The 16,912-nt window shown below is 45.8% G+C and overlaps 1 protein-coding gene across 4 annotated transcripts in view; it reads left to right on the top strand.

Moving 5' to 3' along the window:
- Window positions 1–16,912, top strand: part of SIL1 (SIL1 nucleotide exchange factor) — a 234,978-nt gene that overhangs the window by 52,188 nt on the left and 165,878 nt on the right. For all 4 annotated transcript variants that reach the window (XM_054488874.2, XM_054488875.2, XM_063665528.1 and 1 more), the window contains one exon: window positions 12,700–12,814. In XM_054488874.2, coding sequence (XP_054344849.1) covers window positions 12,740–12,814 — 75 coding nt within the window. In that variant the 5' untranslated portion in view covers window positions 12,700–12,739. The remainder of the gene's footprint in view (window positions 1–12,699; window positions 12,815–16,912) is intronic.

The following is a 16,912-nucleotide window of genomic DNA, read 5'->3' as shown; positions in this document are numbered from 1 at the left end:
GGTGCCCGGATTTTCTCTGGGCGTTAGGTGGGATTGTGAAAGCCATGAGTTATGGCTCCCTGAGCTGTGTTGAGAGGCATCTGATTTTTGTGTTTCTGCCCACATATGTAAATGTGTACATTTTAAAATTCATCTCCCTTTCAAGTTTTTAAGGATCTGGTATTATAAATAGTCTTGGGCTCTCAGGCATGTTAAAAATAAAATGTTTCAGTTGCTGACTTACCTGGAAGACATAGTTGATACCAACATGGTAGTAGCAAGTCCTGTGCTTGGTGACCCATCCTCGTATTGTTGCTAAGTGTTTCTGTAAGTAAATGCTATTTTCTTGGGGCTCCCCAATTAGTTTAAGGAGTACCCTAATTATTGCCTAGCTCATTATTACAAAGTTGTAATTAGTGTCTTTTTTTTTTTTTTTTTTTTTTTTGAGACAGAGTCTTGCTCTGTCTCCCAGGCTGGAGGGCAGTGGCTCGATCTCGGCTCACTGCAACCTCTGCTTCCCAGGCTCAAGCAATTCTCTTGCCTCAGGCTCCCGAGTAGCTGGGATTACAGGCAACCACCACCACACCCGGCTAATTTTTGTATTTTTAGTAGAGACGGGGTTTCACTGTGTTGGCCAGGCTGGTCTTGAACTTCTGACCTCAAGTGATCCACCTGCCTCCGCCTCCCAAAGTTCTGGGATTACAGGCATGAGCCACTGCACCCAGCCTCAACTAATTTTTGTATTTTTTAGTAGAGATGAGGTTTCACCATGTTGGCCAGGCTGATCTTGAACTCCTGACCTCATATGATCCACCTGCCTCGGCCTCCCAAAATGCTGGGATTACAGGTGTGAGCCACTGCACCTGGCCTTTTCTTTTTAATAATTATGCTGTCTGAGACTAAGATGTGGAAGGCCACATTATCCACTGAATGTGAACAGGACATCATCCACCTGAGGCAAGTGACAATATCTTTTGTATATTCTGTTCCATAGTATGGTGCCCAGTGTGCTCAAGGAACTGACATTAATGCTGAAATTATCTTTGTGTGGTATTTGCTTTTAGAGTGTGAATGCTGAATGCTTGCAATAGAAATGGCAAACAAATTGTACTTACCAGTTAGCAGATAGTTCCTTTAGAGTTATGGACTGGAAATCATACCTTCTTCCCAATTTTAGCCCCTTTAAGAGGCCCTGATGTTTTCTGGAAGCTTAGAGACAGCAGGGGAAAGGAAACATGAATTCTGATCTCTCCTCCCCTCGAACCCTGACTGTGGTATCTGGATGACTGTGGTGTGAAAGTCCCTGGTGTTCTTTGGGAGCAGGCTATAGAGAAAGCCCATCGTGCGTACTGTCAGGAGATCCAGTTACTGTTTTAAAAGGGGAGGGAAGAAAAGCCCTGGGACCCTTACTCCCTGGATGCTAGCTGCATCTGTCTACAGTGGTCCAGCAGTCTAGGTCAGCTGCATTTGCCCTGGCTGTTCCTACTCTCCCTGACTCCCCCTTAGAGGTAGGAGAGTGGCAGCAGGAATTTGGAGACGGGCCTGAGTCATCAGGAAGCGGGACTCTGAAGTGTCTGATGTCAGTCAGCTGGCACTGATGCAGAGCCAGCCAGCATCGCTTAAAGGTTTCAATGGAAATGTGTCTGTAACCACCCAGAGTATAGTCCAGGTGTGTGGGCCGACTTGTGGCTCAGGGAAGTTAGTCTCCAAAGAGGGGCTTGGTTGTCAGAACAGAAGACAGTTCTGTATGGGGGTGAAGCCCTCGCTGCTTTTGCTTATCCTGTTCTTTGCTCAGAATTTTCTCTAATAATAGTAGTGAGAGCTACAAGCTTTATGAGCCCTCATTTTGTGTCAGACACTGTGCTATATGCTCTATGTCATCTCATTTAATACAGACAGTCATACTAAATAGTTACTATCAAGTCCCCTTATAGATGAAGGGGTTGAAACTTGTAGAGGTTAAGCATCTGGCCCAAAGTCACACAGCTAGTAGGGGAGACTTGGCTCAAAATCCAGAGTCTGCATTCTTCCTATTACACTGGAGTGGGTTGGAAGGGAATGGAGCTTCTGGTAACCTTGGTTGTTATCAGACATGGGCTGATCACTCCCGGTACCTCAGGCAGGGTCAAGGATCAGGTATAAGGAGTAGGTCCCCTTGTCTGTATCTTGCTAGGAGCTTACAGTCTAGGACCTACTGGAAAGTACAGACTAGGACCTGAGTATTCCTCTGATTCATCTGGTCAACTGCTGGTATGCTTAGGCAAGCCCCATTCACCAAAGAAGACTCTGTCTTTGTCTGCCATGTGGAAATACTTCTGTCTTGTGTATTTTCTGCATGGAGGGGTGAGGTGTCAAGTTCTTACCCGACAGTTGGGTGTGTGTATATACATGGTGTGTGTGGTTGTGGTTTGTGTGTGTGTGTGTATATATGTGTGTGTGTGCCTGGCACTGGGCTCCATGAAGGGGAGCAGGGATGCTTTTGCTTCATGTATAGCTAGGAAGCTTGAGTGATAGGAGTTTAAGGGATCAAGTCACAAAGGAAGCCTGGCTGCAATCTGAGTCAAGGAATTTCTTCTTCTGGAAAGCCTGTGCCTATGCCTTGGCTGGTTTGTGCCAAGGGCATTTAGTAGTCAAGGTGCCTGTGTGTGGTATGTGTGTGTGTGCGCGTGTGTGTGGTGTGTGTTTGTGTGTGGTGCAGAAACTAGAACATGGTAGAGGTGGGTCTTTCCACAAGAGGGCCCCAGTAGGCTCATTTAAAAATTTCTGTCCTTTCTACATATGGCTAGCCAGTTTTCCCAGCACCCATTCATAGGTGGGAATTGAACAATGAGAACACATGGACACAGGAAGGGGAACATCACACACCGGGGCCTGTTGTGGGGTGGGGGGAGGGGGGAGGGATAGCATTAGGAGATATACCTAATGCTAAAAGACGAGTTAATGGGTGCAGCACACCAACATGGCACATGTATACATATGTAACAAACCTGCATGTTATGCACATGTACCCTAAAACTTAAAGTATAATAATAATAAAATTAAAAAAAAAATTTCTGTCCTGACACAAAATGTGCCTTTTTATTTATACTGTTGCAGAACAAATAAAATGATGAGTCCAGTTTCTGTGGCTGATTTCACAGACCCCTTGAGAGACAGCACGGCTGTGGAAAGAGCATGGCTTTTGGGGCCAAACTGGCTTTGAATTCTGACTCTACTGCTCTGTGGCTGCATGAACTCTGGCATGTTACTTAACCTCTCTGAATTTTGGTCCCCTCATGGGTAAAATGAGCAGCATATTGGAACCACCTCAGAGGGTTGTCGTGAAGAGTAAATGAACTTAATACTTTGCTCGCAACATGGAAAGTTCTCTATAAATGTTGACTATAATTATTATTTGACAGAATTAATTTTCCTCTGGGATGCCCAGATAATATATTTGAATACTGGGGGAAGGGGTGGCACTGCGGTATTTCTGTCTCTCTGCCATGGCTATTGCTACAGTTATTATTACAGTTCCAGAAAGTGTAAGGACTAAAGCCTCCGGGTAGTCTGAGGCATGGCTGAGAGCCCAGAGAAGGTAGGATTGTGTCTGATGGGAATTTCTTCTTAGAAATTTTACCTCCCTGCCCCCTCCTTCTGCTGGAGTGACTGATGCCCATCATTGTCCTGAGGTCATGTGTGTCGTGGGGTAGCTCTTCATCAATCATAGGAACTTATGTATGGCATTGAAGAATCCCTCTGTTGCACCCATGGAGGAATTTTTTTTTCTTTTCTCATTAAGACTTCAGTGAAATGTTGAAAAATCACATTTAGAAATGTGGCCTCAAATCTTCAAAATTTAGTGGACCCATTGAGCCTTTTGGAGTGGCCTACCCTTGTGCCTCTATGTCTTCATATGTGGACACTCTTTTGAAGGGCCCTCTGACTGCCTCATTGCCAAATCCAGTGACTGATCTCCTGACATTGTTGCCTACAACTGGATTTTCTCATGATTCTCCACTCTCATGATTCTGCACTAATCGTGTGGCTGCTCCTCTGATTTCCTTGCTTGCTCCCTTTTCCTAACCTGCAGCCATGAGTTGAAGACTATGCTTGGCCCACGGTCCTTTTCTCTCTAAGGTTTCTCCTTAGAAAGATAGTCGCTCTGCTCCTGTTGCTTTGATGATCACCTCTGTGCTGATAGCACTGAAACTCTTGCCCTGCCTTAGCCCTGTCTACCTCTTCGTCTTCAACAGGTATGAGGTTGCCACAGCCTTCCCAGATCCATTGATAAGTTTCACGCCTAATGGCATTGAATTCCAACTGTTCTCTATGTAGGTATTGAGTGCCTGCCATGTCTTCTGGGTCTTTAGCAGTCCAAATAAAGATTGAGCCTTAAGCTCACTTCTAGCATTCAGATTCTTTGAAAGCTGTGGCCAAGTAGGACAGATCTGGAGAGGGCCAGGCTAGGCTTGTTATTGAGTCACTCTGCTTGTCATGTCATTTCTTTTTTTTCTAATTTTGAGACGGAGCCTCACTCTGCCACCCAGGCTAGAGTGCAGAGGCATGATCTCGGCTCACTGCAACCTCCGCTTCCTAGGTTCAAGAGATTCTCCTGCCTCAGCCTCCCGAGTAGCTGGGATTACAGGCGTGCACCATGACACCCGGCTAATTTTTTTGTATTTTCAGCAGAGATGGGATTTCCCCATGTTGGCCAGGCTGGTCTCGAGCTCCTGACCTCAAGTGATCTGCCTGCCTCGGCCTCCCAAAGTGCTGGGGTTACGGGTGTGAGCCACCATGCCTGATCGTGTCATGTGATTTCTTTTCATTGGATGCACTAACTTTTGTCTCTGTGATTGCAGGTTTTTTTTTTTTTTTTTCTAGTTTGTTTAGCTCCCTTCTTGAAGATCTGTATTCTTCTCTACTGGAGTGGGAATGGAGTAGGTCATGTTCCACCTCTGGGAGTACAGAGAAAGGGCTAGGAATGCCCCTCACTGCCCTTCCCATTTCATCCCATCCCATGTTGCCTTCCCTCCAGGTGTCTATTCCCAGCTGGGCCTGTGGAGCCCTTCTTGGCTCCCTGTGCCCTCTGGCAGGGCTAACATCTGTACTGCCACTGTTCTCCCTTGCAGGCTGCACAGTGGATTTTGTAGCTCTCTGTAGCTCTTTGTAGCTCTCTGGTTAGGCAGAGGCTTGGATTCATTGTGAACCCTCTACCCTCCAACAGCCTCCTCTAATAACCTTTTTTCTTGGGTGCCTTGGGTTTGTTGAGAGCAGTCACTCTTTGCTTGTCCCTAGGCATGACTTCAAAACATAGGGGAGATATTATCCCCATTGTACAAATGGCCACTGGCTCAGGGATGTTCCAGTCCAGCCACCTTTCCAGTTGGGGGCTGGACTAGTTAGAAGCTACATTTGTTTTGCTTTTCAAAGACTTTCCATGTAATTGCTGTCTACCTCTTGACTTTCTGTTTAGTATTGTCTCGGGGGAAAAGCTTGTTTGCCTGACTACTACAAACTTGTTTTTCTTGTCCTTCAAATTATTCTTTAAAATTCCATTTCTTTTCTTAAGCCTTTGCACATTGTTCTCCCTTGTCAGGGGCGTCCTTTCAGCGTCCTCTTTGCATTGTTTCTTCAGCTTCATATTTGTCTGCTTAAATTAGGTAGTGCACTTCTGTTTGTGTAGAGGTGAGTGACTGTATGTGCGCATATGAGTTTGTGCAGCCCATAAATAGTAATGAATGTGTGTCTGTGGAAGAGCTCATCCTCTAACCTTCAGTTTGTAAAGCAGGTGATTGTCTTACAGCTGTTTCTGCAGCTGGCCGTTCTGCATGTTGGTGGCTTGGCTCTCTGGATGCCAATATGCTAGGAAGAGCACTGAGTGGGCTGGGTCTGCCTTGGGGCTCAGCAGAAAACTGCCTCGGGTGTCTCCGTTTTCAGCCAGGAGGGTCATCCTTTAACATTTATTTGCTTTACCTCATGGGAGTAGCTACCCAACAAAAGGCTTTGGTCCTCATTTGAGGCATGGGTCAGCTGGAGAGTGTGTGGATCTAACAGGGAGCAGGAGCTTTGGAGAGTAGTTGTCTGGCCTGGCCCTGATGGGCTGCAGGTCCAGGGCAGCAGTCATCATTTCCATTCCAGTGATGGAGTGGGCTGGGCACCGAGGCTCAGGACTGTAATCCCAACACTTTGGGAGGCTGACATGGATGGATCAGTTGAGCCCAGAAGTTCGAGACCAGCCTGGGCAACATGGTGAAACCCCATCTCTACAAAAATAATAAATTAAAAAAGGCCAGGTATGGTGGCACACCATATCTGCTACTCGGTAGTAGTCCCGGCTACTCAGGAGGCTGAGATGGGAGGATTGCTTGAGCTTGGGAAGCAGAGGTTGCAGTGAGCTGAGATTGTGTCATTGCACTCCAGCCTGGGTGACAGAGTGAGGCCCTGTCTCAGAAAACAAACAAAACAACTAATAAAAAAATGGAGTGATGATTAGATGCTAGGTGCTGTACCAAGTACTTCCTATTCATTGCTTTAATCCTCGCTACTAACCTTTGAAGTAGAAATTCTTAATATACCTATTTTATAGGTGAAGAAACTGAGGCCTAGTGAAGTTGTGTCCAAGATCACATAGCTAGGAAGTGGCAGAGCCAAGAATTGGCCTTAGGTCTGTCTGACTCCAAGTCCATGTGTTATACTACCCAGTGTTTTTGTTTCTTTTGTCTCTTTGCTTCAGTTTCTTCCTTATAAAATGGAAGTAGGAATTCTTGCCCTTTCACTTTTCCCAGGAGATTCGGGAAAACAAATACATGAACATACAGTGTAGGTTAATAACATGAGCATTTTATAAGATGGAATTCCAAGGGCTCCATGGCAGGCTACTGAGTTGGCTTTGCTTGCCCAGGACACTTAGAACCTTTTCCAGTTCTTTCTGTGCTCTGGTCCTGAAACTCAGCTACTGCCCATGGGTCCTGCCAGGTGTGTCAGAAGCTGCCAGAGATCCAGCAATACTGCTCCCTCTCCCTTTTTTGGCTTCTTGCCATCCTCATCCCATTCTTTTGTTTTCCATTCTGGAGAAAAGACATTAAGAAGAGACGCCTTGTTTACACAGGGCCCAATCCCCACCCCCAGTCTTGTCTGAATTGTGTGGAAGACATGAGGCACTGAGAGAGGTGGGGGCTGAGTGGCCTTCTCCCACCTGCTCCCCAAACATCTGCTCTGGGCTGCAGTAAACTGGCAATACAGATTGGTGCGTGCATCCAACCTCTATTTAAGCAGAGGTACAGCCTACAAATGGATACTTTTGATAGAAAAATGGGCATCTCAAGTACCTTATTATCTCTTCTGTCCCAAAGCCCAAGGATACTTAAGGAAAGAGTTACTGGTGAGACACTGAAATAGTTTCCCCTTTCCTGGACGGAGTGATGGTATTTTATGTCAGAAGAGGGACATAAACGTAAAGATGTATGTCTGTCCTCCATTGAAAACCAAGGATGATGATAAGGATTTTTTTTTTTTGCAGGATATGCAGGGGCCATTGATCAGGCGAACCCAGAGTTTATGGGTGGCAAGTGGTTTGGGAATGGCACTATCATCAGGCCAGGTGTGCCAAACTGTGCCTCAATGGGATGCCATGACTTTGGCTTTACTTATGCCAGGGACCGCAGCTGGCTTTTGCCACTGCTGCTGCCTCTGTCCCTGCTTGTGATGGTGGGCCATCCTGGCAAAGCATAGCTGTGTGCCACTTCCCTTTCCCTTCTCCCTCAGCTTTAGCATAAAGCCCAGGGCAAACTATGCCTGCCACTTCTTGAGTAAGGACCAAGACCAGGTGACGTGGCTGCAGGCCAGGCCTTAAAAGGACGGAGAACACTGTTTTCCATGCCTGCATGCTGCAGAGTTTGTACTTGCTCTTGCTCTCTGAATGCCCCTGTGAAGCCTGAGAAACTATCTCACACCTTTCTCCCAGCCTCACCTACGTCTCTCCTCAGTCCTCTCAATCTCCCCATCCCTCTCCCACTGCCCACCTCAGCTCCATGTTCTTGTCCTCTCTTTCTCTCTCCCTGTTTTGTGGAAAAATATATGGAGGCAATAACTGGGTCAGCTGTGCAGTCCATGTGGAATTATTGAGGGAAGATGAAGGATCCACTTGTGAATCCATCTCTCATCCTTAGTATTGGCAGAAAATGTTTCTGACAGTGTTAGCGTGTGTGCAGGAGACAGAGACGGCTGGGAGCCCTGTGGGAGCTGCCGTTTCTCTCACCCTCCACTCCTCTTCCCACTCCAAGGAGTGGGGGAAGCTGCTGTGTGTGCATCAGCTGCCCCTGACCTCTTCTTCCTCAGTCCCTTCTGGGCCTCCCCCTTCTGCTCATTTGTCTCCTTTGCCCTTGACTATTTCCTTCTCATTTAGCTCTTCCTCCTCTTCTTTTTCCCCAGTACCAGTTTCGTTGTTGATCCCTAGCTGTAAGAAGGAAGCTCATAACTGTGTGTCTGTATGTGTGTGTCTGTGTGTGTGTGTGTCTGTGTGTGTATACACATGAGTATCTCATAGAAGGGGAGGGACATCTGTGGCTTTGGGTTAATCTTTGTTTTATTGTATGTTGTCCTGATAATGCTGTGAGTCCCCCACTTCTATTCTTTATTCTTTTTTTTCCCCACAGCCAAGGCTGCAGCGTTAACAAAAGTTTAGAGCAGTATAGGCAGCTCTAGGGTTGTGCCCTCTCAGGAACCATCTCCCTAGCCTCCCTAGCCTTCTCCCTCCTGATGCGGTGACCCTTTGCCCTTGTTCATCCTCACCCAGCCTGGCCCCTCTCCTGCTCACACCCAGGGATGGCCAGTCACCTATCCAGAGCCTAGTGTGGTGCTGTGAACTCAATCCCTGTCTTTCAGTGTGATTGGTGCCCCAGGGAGCCAGGTTGCTGGGGGAAGCTCTCGTGGCACTCAGCCGTTCCATTTTGTCGGCAAAAAAAGAGGAGGGGAACTGGCAGAAAGCTAAGGCTTTTGCTGCTGGGTGAGTGTAGCAGCTATTTTTAGTACCTGAGCCTTTGCTTTTCCATTTGGCTGTGCTTTTTTAGCACAGTGGCGGTCCAGCAGGGCTGTTTTCCTTCATGGCTGCAGATGTCCTTAGGGAAAGTTTCTTTCGGCCCCTGAGAAGATGTGGGCAGGGCAGAGGGGTAATGACTTCTGAGAGTGGGTTCAGGCACGCTTTGGGTCCCACTGCAATCACTCCACAGGTCCAATTTCTTCAGGTGAAGCAGGGAGGAATGTGGCAGGAGTGGGATAGAGAAAAGGTAAACACCACATTCTTCAGAGGTGCTGCCCTGTAATTAACTCACTTAAGCCTCAATTGAGTAAACTGCCTAATGAGGTATACTGGGGCTGAGGGATAAATATTAAAACCTCTTATAAGGGTCTGGGCTAATACTGACACATCCTGAATTTTCCTAAGGTTTTCTGGTTTGTTTTGCTTGTTTTATTTTGTTTTTCTTTCTGCCTTTCTTTCCTAGATCATTTGCTAATTTGGATTAAGTTTTCTTGACTTCTATCCTAGTTTACTAGAATATTTTCACTATTCCAAATAGACACTCTTCACCTATTAAGGAGTAACTCTCCATTTCCCCTTTTCCTTAACCCGGTAACTGCTTTTCTACTTTCTATCTAAATGAATTTGTCTGTTCTAAATATTTCATATAATTAGAATCATACCATATCTGAGCTTTTGTGTCTGACTTATTTCACTTGGGATAATGTTTTCAAGCTTCCATGTTGCAGCATGTATCAGAATTTCATTCCTTTTACAGCTGAATAATATTCCGTTGTATGTATACACCACATTTTGAAAATCCATCTTTTGATGGCACTTGGATTGTTTCCACCTTTTGGGTATTGTGAATAATGCTGCAGTGAACATTGATGTACATATATCTGTTTGAGTCCCTGTTTTCAATTCTTTGGGGGATATGCCTAGGAGTGGAATTGCTGGGACATATGTTAATTCTATAGTTAGCTTTCTGAGGAGCCACCAAGCTATTCCCAAGTGGCTGCACTCTTTTATATCTACACCAGCAATGTACGAGGGTTCTAGTTAATCCACATCTTCACCAACACTTGTTATTTTACTTAAAAAAAAAATTACAGCCATCATTGTGGGTGTGAAGTGGTGTATCATTGTGGTTTTGATTTGCATTTCCCTCATGGTTAATGCTGTTGAGAACCTTTTCATGTCCCTATTGGCCGTTTGTATATCTTCTTTGGAGAAATGTTTATTCAAGTCCTTTGCCCATTTTAATTTTTTTTACTTTTTTTTTAGTGACAGAATCTCACTCTGTTGCCCAGGCCGGAGCACAGTGGCATTGTCATAGCTCACTGAGGTCTCAAACTCCTGGGCTTAAGAGATCTTCTCACCTGAGCCTCCTAAGTAGCTGGGACTGTAGGTGCACACCACCACACCTGGCTAATTTTTAAAATTTTTAATTTGTTTTTTTAGAGAAGAGGTCTATGAGCTATGTTGCTCAGGCTATTCTTGAACTCCTGCCTTTGCCCATTTTTAAATTGGGATACTGGTCTTTTTATTGTTGAGATTTAGGAATTCTCAACATGTTCTGGACAATATACCTGTAACAGAGATGTGATTTACAAATATTTTCTCCCATTCTGTCTTTTCACTATTTGATAATATCCTTTGAGACCCAAAAGCTTTTTAATTTTGATGAAATCCAATTTATCTATTTTTCTTTTGTTGCCCATGCTTTTGGTGTCATATTTAAGAAACCGATGCCAAATCCAAGGTCGTTAAGATTACATCTATGTTTCCTTCTAAGTTGTATGCTTTTAGCTCTTAAATGTAGGTCTTTGATTCATTTCTAGTTAGTTTTTATAAATGATATAGGGTAAGGGTCCAACTGTATGTACTCTTCTTCTTATTATTATTTTTGAGATGGAGTCTCGCTCTGTCGCCCAGGCTGGAACGCAGTGGCGTGATCTCGGCTCACTGCAAGCTCCGCCTCCCGGGTTCATGCCATTCTCTGGCTTCAGTCTCCTGAGTAGCTGGGACTACAGGCGCCCACCACAATGCTCGGCTAATTTTTTGTATTTTTAGTAGAGATGGGGTTTCACTGCGTTAACCAGGATGATCTCGATCTCCTGACCTTGTGATCTGCCCACCTCAGCTGGGATTACAGGCGTGAGCCACCACACCTGGCCCCAGCTTCACTCTTACACATGTGGATATCCACTTGTCCCAGTACCATTTGTTAAAGAGACTGTCCTTTCTCCATTGAATAGTCTTGGCACCATTGTCAAAAATTGGCCATATATGAGATTATTTCTGGACTCTCAATTTTATTTCATTGGTCTGTCTCTCCATCCTTATGCCAGTATCACCCTTTGATTACTGTAGCTTTGTAGTAAGTTTTGAAATCAGGAAGAGTGAGTCCTCTAACTCTTTTCTTTTACTTTCTTAGATGGGTACTCACTCTGTCGCCCAGGTTGTAGTGCAGTGGTGTGATCTCAGCTCACTGCAACCTTTGCCTCCCAGGCTCACGTGATCCTCCCACCTCAGCCTCCTGGGTAGCTGGGACTACAGGCATGTGCCACCACACCCAGCAAATTTTTGTATTTTTGGTAGAGATGGGGTTTTGCCATGTTGCCCAGGCTGGTCTTGAACTCCTGAGCTCAGGCACTCCACCCATTGGCCTCCCAAAGTGCTGGGATTATAGGTGTGAGCCACCAAACCCAGCCCTTTCTTCATTTTTAAGATTGTTTTGGCTATTCTGGGTCCCCTGAAATTTCATATGAGTTTTAGGATGAGTTTCTCCTTTGGGATTTTAACAGAGATTGCTCTGAATCTGTATGTTGCTTTGGGTAGTATTGTTGTTAACAGTATGAAGTCTCTAATTCATGAACATGGGATGTCCTTCCATCCTTATATCCTTTAAATTTTCTTTTTGGAGGGATGGGGTCTCACTCTGTCACCCAGGCTGGAGTGCAGTGGTGCAGTCATGGGTCACTACAGCCTCAACCTCTGGGGCTCAAGTGGTCTTCCTGCCTCAGCCTCCCACGTAGCTGGGACTACAGGCTCACATCACCATGCCTAGCTAATTTTTTTGTTTTTTAAATATTTTGTGGAGACAGGGTCTCACTGTGTTATGCAGGCTGGTCTTGAACTTGTGGCCTCAAGTGATCCTCCCACCTTTGCCTGTCCTTTTAATAGCTACTGGGGCTTGTACTTTGATTTGACTGTTTGAAATGTGATGTGAGAGGTTTTGTGACTTGGGAATATCGAACTTTGCTGTCTTAGAGGATATTGATGCCATCTGTCTTCAGGTAGGATAATGGGTGTGTTTTAGAAGTGGGTGGTTACAAAGGCTTATGTGGATTTGTGCCCATGTTTGTTCACATGCAGATCAGTTGGTTAGTTTCCCTCTCTCCTTATCATAGTCAAGACCACCTGCCACAACCTGATAACCAGTTCTAATGAAGAAGGAAGGGACCAGGGCTGTGATAGCTCATGCAGGATTCCCGATCGACTGTATGGTTCTAGCCAGGGCATATCTCTTGTTGGATGGCTGGACCCACCATGGGAGATGGAGGCTTCAGAATTATCTAGAAGTGGTAGAAGACTCATTATACCTCTATGCAGGAAATGTCTGACATGTGAGCCAGTGATGACATGGGAATCACAGTGCGGGGGAACCAAGCACTAGCTTTTCATTGACCTTCTGTTGTCTATGCTTGCACCTGCAGGTCCCTGACTACCCCTCCCCAGAGCCTGCCTTCATCTAGGATGGCTCCTCTGGGCATGCTGCTTGGGCTGCTGATGGCCGCCTGCTTCCCCTTCTGCCTCAGTCATCAGAACCTGGTAAATATCTTTATTGCAAATGGGAGGGATCCTTGATGAGGTCTTGAGAAGGCCTTCCTGTCACCAGGGCTGCTGTGGGAGTAGGGTGGGCTTTTATGTTTCTTTCTTATGTGAGTGTGGCTGGCAGTGGATCATAGAGTAGGTAGACTTCTTCCTCCCCATCCCTGTGTCTTCTGGCCTCTGTTTAAAGATTATGACAGTTTCCCTTTGGGGAAAAGATGATGATGATGATAAATTCATAATTATAATCTTCCATGTACCAAACCTTGTAGTGAGTGCTTTATATGTATTCTCATTTAATCCTCCCAACAACTCTATGAAGTAGGCAGCTACAGTTTTTATTCTCCTTTTGAGGAGAAGACTAAGACTCAGAGACATTAAGTAACTTGGCCAAAATCACACAGCCAGTTTATGAGAGCTATGAATGTCAGGATTCTGCCCAAAAGCTGAGTGCCTGTGTGATGGGCATCAGTTCCAAGTAAGACTCTTTTTCTTCCTCTACTCCTCTCTCCCTTGTACTTTCTCAGTTCATCTCCATCTCTGTATCCTCCTTCCTTTTGTCTGTAGCTCCCTGTTCTTTCTGGGCCACACTTCATTAACCTAGAGCTTACTGCTCAGGGCTTCTGCCATTGCCACTGGCAGGAGGAGAATGCCCAAAAAGGCCCTGAGCTTGGCCTGGCTGCAGCACACTAGGGTTCCTGGCCCTGTTTACTCGGCTTGTCCTGGCAACAGCCTGCCCTTGACCAGCTCCTAATGCCCTCCCTCTCCTCTCCCTTGATAAGCTCCCACTGTCAGTTATTTGACAGTTTCACCCTCCCCTGGCCACCTTCCCCAACCCCCAGGGCTCCCACTAAATGTTGGATAAAGCGCTGGAAGCTCTGGAGCGGGAGGTCCTTGAAGTGCAAATGACAATTGTGATGAATTTAATAACAATCCAGCTTAGCTGTGGTTCACCTCTGGCTCATGGCAAGTTTCCACCTTCTCTCTGAAATCATTTTTTTCCTCTCTGCCTTTCCCCCCACTTTGTGGAGCAGGAGAAAACATACAGTTAGGAGTCACGAGTCCTTTTGAGTTTTTAATGCCCTCTGAGATCCTGTTGGTGCTGTTTATTTGCCTCTTCTTCAAGGACAGTAAGAATGGGATCCCAGGGGCCCCTGAGAATGGGACTGGCTACAGCGTGAGGTTGGGGCTGTCTCTGGCATGGGTTGGTGGTGGAATGGCCCAGAAAAGAGCCTTGAGGGACCAGGGCTGTGTCCCCTCCCCAACTTGTAGCTCATGAGGATGCCGTGCTCCCCATCGTGAGCTTTAGCAGATGCACAATTAACAAAGGCATGCTGATGAATTTACTTAAGGACCGAGTTAGGAAGTCCCTTTTGGATAATAGTCCAACCAAATAGATGAGCTTTCAGAGCATAATTATTCTGGCCCATTTATATTAGCTCTATTGAGTCTAGTCTCAGAAAAATGTTAATACTGACTTTCATCAACAGAAGCTGCTTTTATCCTTATGTCTGTTCCTAAGCTGTATCCATTTGTCATAATCTTTCATCATGTGCTAAGCACAAGTAGGAGTTGAAGCATCTTTTCTCTCATACCATAAAAATTGCTGCCCTGATGTCATTTAAAATCTAAATTATGCAGCCAGCCACCTTCACAACAGTGAAAATGGGGTGGAGGTGGTTATGATCCTTTCTTCAGAGCCTGGAGTCCAGGTAAGTGCTCCTGATGACCTGGAATTGTCCTCCCCAAAGGCATTGGGGCAGGTTAATGCCCACCCAGGAAAGGCCGGCTGTGTGTATCAGAGTATGATCTGGAGCCAGCTTTCCTTCCTGGCTCCTGCTGTGGTACTTCCCCGGGATGCCACATTTCAAGAGGCATGTAGATGCTGAAGGACTGTGGTTGTGTGTTACTGGCCTTGAAAAAGGTGGTAAACAATGAGGCGGGTACAGTAGTGGAGCCTTGTGGAAGGAGCACAGGCCCTTCATAAGATCCCTTTTGCCTCCCACTTTGGCAATTTGACCCTTTCTGAGCTGTGTTTCCTAATCTGTAAAACAAGGTTGGTGCCTCCCTGTTAAGGTTTTAGTGTAGATTAAATATGATTATATATAAAGCACCTGCCATTGAAACTGGCACAATATGGCCAATAAATGGTTAATGAATGTCTGCTGTTGTTTTTTAGTATGGGGCTGCTGCTTCTATGGTTTAATTTGGGCTGTGTCAGGCAGGCTTCTGTCCCAAAATGTTGCCCTGGCAGTCTGTCTCTGTTACAGTGTCTGTCAACCCACCATTAGAGATTCATTCATTCTCTTGGATCTTGAAGGCTTTGGTTTTTAAGAATCTCTTATTCGGATACAAGCGCAAGGAAGTGTGACATGGTAAGCTGTTGTCAGCTAACACCTTAGCTAGGATTTCTTGCCAGTCACTTGAGAGGAAATTGGTATTTGGAATGATGGTGATAGGGAGAAGAGAGCACTGATGATCCAGCGTGGAAGGCAGCCCTGAGGAGCCAGCTGGGAAGGCACCAGAGCACGGGGTTTACTTCACGGATGACCAAGGGCTGGCCTGCCTCTCTCTCTCTCCTGTTCAGGACACTGCCTAGGCAGAGTGAGGCTAGTTGTGCTTGTTCTTTCACTGGGACTGTGGTTTCTTACCTGGCCCATGGAAGTCTTTGCCGAGGAAAGGCATGTGCTGGTAGATATGCTAAGGTGATCTCAGTATCCCAGCGTCATTCCCTCAGCTCTCAGGGCACAACTTATTAGGACATCTGACCAAGAAAGAATCATAGCAGTGAGTCAAAACTTGTGTATGGGCTTTGGAGCCAGGCAGGTCTGGACTTCAATCTCTGCTCTGCTTTTCTGAAAAGTGTGATTTTGAAAAGCCCCATATCTGTCCTCCTATGGGACTAATATGATGTGCTTCACAGATGACACTTGGATGAATTGAGGAATGGAAGGCGTCTTGCCCCGGTGCCTGACATATGATCAGGGCTTAATAAATGGTAGCTGCTGTTATCATTACAACCTCATCCTCTTGATGCTGCTTTTTCTCCAAACCTTTTCTGGAACTCTGCTTTTGAGCTCACTGTCCAGCCTGTGGTTTGTTCATATCACTGAACCTCTCTCAATGCTTCTGAGCCCTTGGCCTTTGAGGATAGCTAGGTGTATTTTGGGCAAAGCATCTAAAGCTCTTATAGCCAGGTCTCGTGAACAGGGTGAGCATAGATAGGGGAGAACCAATTTTATGTCAATCTCCACTAAAAACTGAGGTGTACTTTAAAATGTACTTTTAAATGTACAGATTTTGTGTTTGTGTCTTAAAATCTGGTTCAAAGATGATACCAAGAGGAGGTGCAAAAACCATTTTGAACAGTGACAGGATTGTTGCAAAAGAGTCTGGCCTCCTTAGGACTTGAAGCATGTAGCTCGGTGGTTCATCAGTCTCATTCTAACCCTCCTTCTTGAATCCACTCTATTAATCTTGTTAATGAAATCTAGAAAAAGAGGCTTTCCCAACCCTTAGTAGTTAAAATGAACATCAGCCTACCTGGATTTTGAAGGGCTTCCTGTGCTACCTTCTTATCACCATCTCCCTTGCCCCTTTCTGCTTCTCTTGATGAGAATTGGGCTGCTTGCTTACAGCCTGCCAGAAATTACCCGGCTAATAGGTAAACTGAAACAAGGATTGAGGCTGGGCGTGGTGGCTCATGCCTGTAATCCCAGCACTTTGGGAGGCAGAGGAGGGAGGATTGCTTAAGTCCAGGAGTTCAAGACCAGCCTGGGAAACATAGGGAGACCTTGTCTCCACTAAAAATTAAAAGAAAAAAAAAAGGTTGCAAATTGATGCTTAGATATTTTGGTTTGGCCCTCTTAGTGTTCTAAAAATAAGAACATTTCACATAAAAATCTGGATTTCTGTTTTCAAGTTGAATGCCTGCGTGACAGTGGTAGACCAGCTGAGTAGCAGCTGCTTCCCTTAGTCAAGGCAGGAGGGCTCCAGTTTCTACAGTCCCACCACTCCCTGTCGTTTACACCTGGTCCACTGATTTCCCTGCATCCCTGCCTGGCCCCCGGGGCATTTCATTGACACACCTCTAAGGTA

This window comes from Pongo pygmaeus, chromosome 4 (assembly GCF_028885625.2).
Source record: "Pongo pygmaeus isolate AG05252 chromosome 4, NHGRI_mPonPyg2-v2.0_pri, whole genome shotgun sequence".
Taxonomy (NCBI): domain Eukaryota; kingdom Metazoa; phylum Chordata; class Mammalia; order Primates; family Hominidae; genus Pongo; species Pongo pygmaeus.
This window is presented reverse-complemented; position numbering and strand designations above follow the sequence as displayed.